This window comes from Chanodichthys erythropterus, chromosome 21 (assembly GCF_024489055.1).
Source record: "Chanodichthys erythropterus isolate Z2021 chromosome 21, ASM2448905v1, whole genome shotgun sequence".
In the NCBI taxonomy this organism is placed as follows: Eukaryota; Metazoa; Chordata; class Actinopteri; order Cypriniformes; family Xenocyprididae; genus Chanodichthys; species Chanodichthys erythropterus.
Genome location: NC_090241.1, coordinates 25094608 through 25102946, shown reverse-complemented (window position 1 = coordinate 25102946; position 8339 = coordinate 25094608). Strand labels below are relative to the sequence as shown.

General features: G+C 36.0%; 1 protein-coding gene across 4 annotated transcripts in view; it reads right to left on the bottom strand.

The window, feature by feature from the left end:
* Window positions 1-1387: 1387 nt before the first annotated feature.
* gabrb3 (gamma-aminobutyric acid type A receptor subunit beta3) overlaps window positions 1388-8339 on the bottom strand; it is an 83209-nt gene continuing 76257 nt past the window's right edge. For 2 of the 4 annotated variants that reach the window (XM_067374828.1, XM_067374830.1), the window contains 2 exons: window positions 7636-7880; window positions 1388-1729 (listed from right to left, as the gene is read on the bottom strand). In XM_067374828.1, the coding sequence (XP_067230929.1) occupies window positions 1388-1729; window positions 7636-7880 (587 nt within the window). Of the gene's footprint in view, window positions 1730-6193; window positions 6275-7629; window positions 7881-8339 lie in introns of all 4 variants that reach the window. The other 2 variants (XM_067374827.1, XM_067374829.1) reach the window with 2 other exon arrangements.

Genomic DNA, 8339 nt, shown 5'->3' with positions numbered 1-8339 from the left:
CCCTGAAATAGAGTAAGTGCATATGACCGGTGGTAAAGAAATCTGCCAAAACAAAATCAGATACAACCAGTGTAGAATCTCTAAATGCAAACAATATCATGCTGACTAAATCTGCTATGTAATCATTGTTGCTGTACACAAGGATATAATACAAATTAATCACAACAAATATGATGTGTATACCGGCAATCAGAAAAATACAGACCATTTTCATGTTGGAAGAGAACCTGAGACAAGTTGTGTATTGATGCCAACATACGATTCCCTCAAATGCGTTAGGAGCTTGTCTATAAATAACCCTAACCGGAAATAAAGTAAAATAAAATAAAGTGATGTGTTGTAAATGGGCCATATGATGTTTACATAAGGCCTACAATGATGATGGAAATGACTCAGGCATTCTTTAAAAAATGGAGGGTAATAAAACACCCAAACCCACTCTCACTTGAAAATCATACAGTAATTGCTACACATCTACTAACAAAAAGCAAAACACAATGTTAGGATTGTCTGTCTACTCATGTTTGATGTTCATGATGGCATCATGGAAATCCTTTGCAGGCCCTGATTTAAATATTCCACATTTGCAGTGTTTTTTTTATTCCTTTTCCTCATTTTTTGATAACCTTGAAATGAGATAAGTGTACAATTATTATCTTATCTTACATGTACTGAAGCACTTTACATGATGATTGCAAAAAGTGGCGTATAATCATATCAACCCAAGGCGGATGGAAATCACGTTCCAAAAGCATATCATAACATGATTATATACAAACTTTGTCTAAATTAGATCATAACGGCAATGTTTAGTAGAGCTGATGTTTACGTAGCAAGCTCTGAAACTGAAGACGTGATTTGACCAACAACCTTGTTATATTGCATTTCCACAACAATATAATCTTCTTTTGATATTAATCACCTACGCTCCGACAATAAAGATTTATTGGCATGAAACATTTGCAATTAGCATCTTTCAAACGTAATAACATATCAACATGTACAAATTAAAGACAGCTCTGAGTGCATCATGCGGAAGTCCTGTGGCTTCAAAAATTGCAACGTATGTACAGAGATAGTCTTTAGAAAACTGGTTTTGTGTGTATGTGAATGGGAATGTTTTTTTTTTGAGTACATATGTACTGTATGTGAGCTTGGGCATATGATGAGACGGCCCGTTTTAGTGCAGGTGGTATTCCATCGGAACCCTTCGCAACATCACAAGGGTTCAAATGTAGAAAAACCTTGATTTATATGGCGCGTAAGTACGTCCCTTAAGTACGTCAGAGCAAAAAAGAAAAAGAAAAAAGAAAAAAAGTCTAATTTTCCACTTGGCAACATGAAAAAATTGTGAAGGGGCAAAAAAAACCCCATTGACGTCTGAAGCCTAATTCACATAATACAGCCAGTAGATCAAATTGAAAAGAGAGAAAGCTGCGGGAAATATTATCCGTGACCATCGATCGATGGCGTTCACGTCTGTGAGGTCAGGGATTTTGATTTTGAGTTGGGAAGAGCGTCTGCGTAGCCGCGGTTTCTTCGACTGCACATTCCTGTCCATGCGGCCCTCTGGCCGCGTTGTGCTCTGTTTACGATACTGGATCCCTGAGTTATCAAATACCATTGAAGTGGAGTTCCGGGCTTCGCTCACGCTGGTAGTGATCTCGTTCCCAGCCACCTCATTGTGGATCTCCAGGGTGGTCAAAAGGATATTTCCCTGGGAATCCACCTGCAAGCAGAGACAATCCTGGTTACCATAGTTTTCTTTATCTCTAAAAAGCCTACTATTACACCCACACACCCCCAATTAGTTAGTTAATGCACTGTGAATTAACATAAACAAACAATGAACGACTGTATTTTTCTTAACTAACATTAACAAATAAATACTGTAGCAAATGTGTTGCTCCTTGTGAGTTTGCTAATACATTACCTTAAAGGGATAGTTCACCCAAAAATGAAAATTTGATGTTTATTCCCCAGCGCATCCAAGATGTAGGTGACTTTGTTTCTTCAGTAGAACACAAATTATGATTTTTAACTGCAACCGTTGCCGTCTGTCATTCAAATAATGCGAGTGAATGGGAACTCTACCAATAAGAGTTGAAAAAACTTGCATAGACAAATCCAAATGAAACCCTGCGGCTCGTGACGACACATTGATGTCCTAAGACACAAAACGATCGGTTTGTGCAAGAAACCGTAACTGTATTTATATCATTTTTTACCTCTAATACACCATGTCCAACTGCTTTCAGCATTCGCTTAGTGAGGTCTGATTGCGCTCTGACAACGGCAGTAATGTCTCGCGCTCATAAGCAGAGTAGAGTTCCCATTCACTCGCATTATTTGACTGCCAGACGGCAACGGCTGGAGTTAAAAATCATCATTTGTGTTCTAATGAAGAAACAAAGTCACCTGGTGGATGCGCTGGGCTTAAGCAGATAAACATCAAATTTTCATTTTTGGGTGAACTATCCCTTTAAGGTAATGTATTAAACTCACAAGGAGCAACAGATCTGCTACAGTATTTATTTGTTAATATTAACTCACCCTCATGTCGTTCCAAATCCGTAAGACCTCCGTTCATCTTCAGAACATTTTAAGATATTTTAGATTTAGTCCGAGAGCTTTCTGTCCCTCCATTAAAAATGTATGTACTGTCCATGTCCGGAAAGGTAATAAAAACATCATCAAAGTAGTCCATGTGACATCAGTGGGTTAGTTATAATTTTTTGAAGCATCAAAAATACATTTTGGTCCAAAAATAACAAAAACTACGACTTTATTCAGCATTGTCTTCTCTTCCGGGTCTGTTGTCAATCCGCATTCACGACTCCGCTTCTTCTTTCCTGTTTTACGCCGGTTGGTATCTAGCTTATTGGTGCATTATCGCCCCCTTCTGCTCCAGAGTGTGGTTTATGACTCCGCAGTGATGCTGCTGACGTGTTATCTGGTGCGCCCGAATTTCGTTTACAGTCTGAGGGAGACACACGCTGTAAACAAAACAACCTTCGCAAACATGTCTAAGGATTTCGACAAAGAGGAAGACTTGCATTTTTTTGCTCAGCCATATTTATTATGAGCACCAGATAACACGTCAGCAGCGTCTTACGTCAGTAGCGTCACTGCGGAGTCGTGAATGTGGATTGACAACAGACCCAGAAGAGAAGACAATGGTGAATAAAGTTGTAGTTTCTGTTATTTTTGGACCAAAATGTATTTTCGATGCTTCAAAAAATTCTAACTAACCCACTGATGTCACATGGACTACTTTGATGATGTTTTTATTACCTTTCTGGACATGGACAGTATACCGTACATACATTTTCAATGGAGGGACAGAAAGCTTTCGGACTAAATCTAAAATATCTTAAACTGTGTTCTGAAGATGAACGGAGGTCATACGGGTTTGGAACGACATGAGAGTGAGTCATTAATGACATCATTTTCACTTTAACTAATTGGGGCTTCGCACTGGTGGAACCTTTTTGTAGTTCCTAGAACTATTGGCGGAATTACCCGGATTTTGGCGTGTTCACACCGCAGGAACTATGAATGATTTTAGTTCTAGGAACTCCTTTTGAGGGGAACTAAATTAGCTCCTTATTCAGAGTAGGGTCTAAACCAGCACTATAGGAACTATCAGTGATGTAAGTGTATGTTGATTGGTCAAATGCATGTCAAACAGCGGCACCCGGGATTTTTAAAAAGCTGCTTCAGAGTTCTTACTGCCGCTGCGAATGCAGCCAGGAACATGGCCCGGGGGAGAAATTAGTTCCCAGGGAACTATCCTAATGGCTACTTCCTATAACTGAGTTCCTAGAACTATTCAGTGCGAAAGCCCCTAATGTTAACAAATGACTTTTAATTTTAAAAAAATTATTAGTAAATGTTGAAACGAACATTAACTGAGCTTAAGTTTGCACTTTATTTTACAGTATGTGCACTTTCAATGCACTTACAGTGTACTTATCCACAAAAGTACTGAGTGTAAGGTACATGGGTTAAGTTAAGGTTTTGGGGTCGGTTCAGGGTTAGTGCATAGTTATTGTCATAATCACAATAAGTACATAGTATGTTCATGCAAAACAGGACTGTAAAATAAAGAGCTACCGAGATTAATAAATGCTGTAGAAGTATTGTTCATTCTTAATTCATGTTAACTAAAGTAGTTAACTAATGTTAACTAATAAAACCATACTGTAAAGTGTTACAGATTTTTCTGACTATTATTTCATATTTCAGACTTTACAGGGTTAAGAAAAAAAACTATAAACAGTGAAATTAAAAAGGCAATTACATAATAAATCCCCCAAAACATTATCAAAGACAAAAAAAAAGGGAAAAGGAAGGCGTTTTTGAAAAGTGGGGATTTTGAAGAGTGGTTAGTTAGGCAGTTAGACAAGATACAATGGAGGTGTTCACATGACATACATAAAGAATGAAAGAGCTTTCAATGCAAAGAGTCAAGTGTGCCATATTCTTCAAAACAGTTCTTTGCACAAAAATGAAAGACAGCTAGATTTATGTGGCCATGTTTTATCAGTCATTTAGTCATGTCATTTGAAAATAAGATTTAAGATTATTCAGTTACATTTTATCCACGACATTGGAATGCTCACAAGAAAATAATAATGGTATATATGTAAAGCACAGCCATAGACACATGACACAGACATTAATTACTGCTGAAGTGCTGCTCTCCAGAACACCATACAGAAATGAACAGCACTCGTTTCATAATCTATGGTACTACAAAACATCAACATGCTAATTTATCATTGCAATAATGACAATGAGATGCTCTAAACAAGCCACAAAGTAATATCCTGTATAATTAGGTTGTACAATTGTAATGTCAAATCATATTTAGGATATAAATAGCTGTTTTGTTAATGAGCTGAATCAGTACTGTAAATAAGAACAAGTTGGGAGTTGCTAAGCTTACAAGAATCATATTAGGAAGCTGAAGTTCTCATCTATAAGGAGTGATATTTTAATGTAACCTATAGGCGACACGTAGGAGTCCTAAAAAAGCATTCCTATTTTTATCAATAAAAAGAAGTTTGTTTATTATATATGATGCATACACAGAACACAATTAAAGTGGAACAGCAAAAGGAAATAAACACACATTTACTACAATAGACACCCAAGCTGATTTCAATAACTGAAAATAAAACAACAACAAACAAACAAACAAACAAAAAACCTAGAATATATAACATGACGTGTAAGGAGTTATTTCACTCAAACACTTTGAGAAAAATCAATTAAAATAACAGTATGAAACAAGCAAAAAAAACAAAACAAAATAAACTCCCATCGCTAAATGACAGAAGTAATTGCTATTTTGTTGAACAACAAGCTCAGGTTATTTCTCAAGAGGAGGTCCCTCCATGATATATTGTTTATTTACTGCTACCTCTGAGTCTCTGCAGTAATAAATAATTCAGAAATACATTCTTACAAAAAATATTACAGCTCAAGCTCACTTCATAATCTTGATCAGTGTTTGTGATGGGGCAAATGAGAGACCAGCAATAGAACTTGAGTGTACTGAACCAGAATGTACAACTGAATGAAGGACATGACAAGTGGATTTCATGGTAATCTGGCTGACATTTTAACTGGATCAGAAATTACATATGGAGAAAGAAAAAAAGCAAGATGGCACAAAAAAAAAAGAACTCATGTTTTCAGTGGTTCTCAACTGGTTTTGAATCAAGACCCAGATTTTACATTGGACATCAAGTAGCGACTCAACAAATTCCTGACATTTTGTACAAAATTAAATGTCTCTAAAATCAAACATTGTAATTTATTAGTATTACATGAACTGATTAATAAAATATAAAATAAAATAATGCAAAAATGACAATAGCAAAAAATATTTATGGTTTCATGCTCTACAGTAAGAAGACAGATCTATCTAATCTGGCTATCTTCTGCCAAGTGATTAATATAACAGAGTCTGATTGAACACTCAGCCTTGAGCATTAATAATAAAACATATGGGAAGCATTTTCTCCTCCCCTTTAAAAGTTAATATAAGCCTATGTGAAACAGACGACAACCCGCCAGTTGAGAAACACTGTTTTGCACTAAATGAGAGGGAAATGTTGCTAGGATGATTTCAGGACGAAGCTTACAAACGTTGACAAAAACAGCCAGCAATACACACACTCACCCCTCGTGAGTGATGGTGGCCTTGTACCTGATTGGACTGTTTAACAGATGATGGCTTGCAGTTGCCTCCCTCTTGAACAGACTGGTCAGAAAAGCACAAACAAGAGTTTGTCCTCCATCTGAGCTTCAGCACAAATGCTTTAACCTCAAAAATCTCAACTTGAGTCTGGAATTTGTCTTTTGATTCAAGGAAAAATGACACATATTTCAGGACATTGTTGTTGTTGCACAACTATTCACACGCAAATGTCAGTGGCCATATTTCTGACACAATATTCCAGGGTTAAACATTTGCAGGAGGAATACTGACATTCATCAGGACTGGGAGTGAGTAAATAATTGAAATAAATAAAATGAAATAAGTGCAGCATTTTCCAGGTGTCAAAGTAGGAAAGAACGCTGTACAATTAGAGGAAGTGTAACATGGAAACGGCTTATAGCTTAGCAAAAGTGTTGCTTAATTTTTTCCATGTTACACTCTAAAAAATGCTGGGTTAAAAACAGCCCAAGTTGGGTTGAAAATGGACAAACCCAGCAATTGGGTTGTTTTAACCCAGCGGTAGGGTTAAATGTTTGCCCAACCTGCTGGGTAGTTTTATTTAAACCAACTATTGTTTAAAAATTACTGTATTGATTAATTAAAATTAACCCAAAGTATGTTGGAAATTAACATTTATTAATGTTCAATGAATAATTATTAAACAATAAACATTTATTAAATTGCTTATTAACAAATTTATATGAATAAACTATTAAACTATTACATTTATATTAATAAAATATTAAAGCATATTAATAAACCTTTCTAAACCTTTCACCTTTGTCTATTATTGCTGCCTCTAATTGCATCTGGTTTTTAATTTCCCAACTATTTTGGGTTCATTTTAAGCTAGCCATAAAGCAATTTTTAAACAATAGTTGGTTTAAATAAAACTACCCAGCAGGTTGGGCAAACATTTAACCCAACCGCTGGGTTTGTCCATTTTCAACCCAACTTGGGTTGTTTTTAACCCAGCATTTTTTAGAGTGTAAGTATTATTTGAATTCATAGAGTGCCAACAAGTTTTGGTTCATTTAATTTTACCAGTTGGCAACCAGTGTTGCATTACCCCTTTTTGTCCAAAGCATTTTAAGGGATTTTACAAATGTTATTTTCTTTTAATATTGCAGTGTTATCAGCTAATGATGTTGCATTGTTACTTAATTCTGTATGGTAAGAAATGCATTGCTTTTTAATGGAACTTTTTCATAAACTTTATTACTGTTACTTAGAAACTTCACATTCTAGTTTTTTCCAGTTTCGCTCATGCCTTTGTATTGTTTCCCCCAGGACTACCATAACACAACCTTTTATTAAAAAAAGAAAATCTAACATTGAATTCTTTAGCAAACAAAACAGTCATTCTTCACACTGGCATTGAAACAAATAAAAATGACTTTTACCTTGTTGCCGTCATACTTGTTGCGTTCGTTATTGGCTTTCTCGGCTTTCTCAGCCAATTTCTTTTGCATCTGAGGCCCCCGTCCAAAGAAAATGTAGTTGACAAAAGCATATTCCAGCAGAGCCAAGAAGACAAAGACGAAGCAGCCCATCAGATACATGTCTATAGCTTTGACATATGGGATCTTCGGAAGTGTTTCTCTCAGGTGGGTGTTGATGGTGGTCATGGTCAGCACAGTGGTAATACCTGTATGGAAAATATTTAATTTATTAAAAATATTTAAGTAACATTAACCCTTTCCCCGCCATTGATGAGATTTTTTTTCTGTCATTAATGACACAATGCTTCCCCACCATTGACGAGTTTTTCCAGTGTTACAGTTTAACTGGGGAACGTGTTAAGTTGTGACTTTATGCAAGGTGTGAACGATGGGCCACAGATTTGTCAATTTGAAAAACCTGTGCAAAGTGTTCATTAGAATTAAGCTTTCTTACTGCATGATGTTGGTATCATTGTAAAGATAAAACATAGGTGATGTCATTACCTGAAACGGCAGAAGTATGTTTTACACACACACAAAAAAAGCTTAAAGTCATCCTTATTATGGGATTCGAACTAGTGTTGTTTTTGGCGGCCTGTTTTAATTTTAGTTTTAGTCTAGTCTTTGTATCAAGCTATCATTTTAGTTTTTTTTTGTTTTAGTCA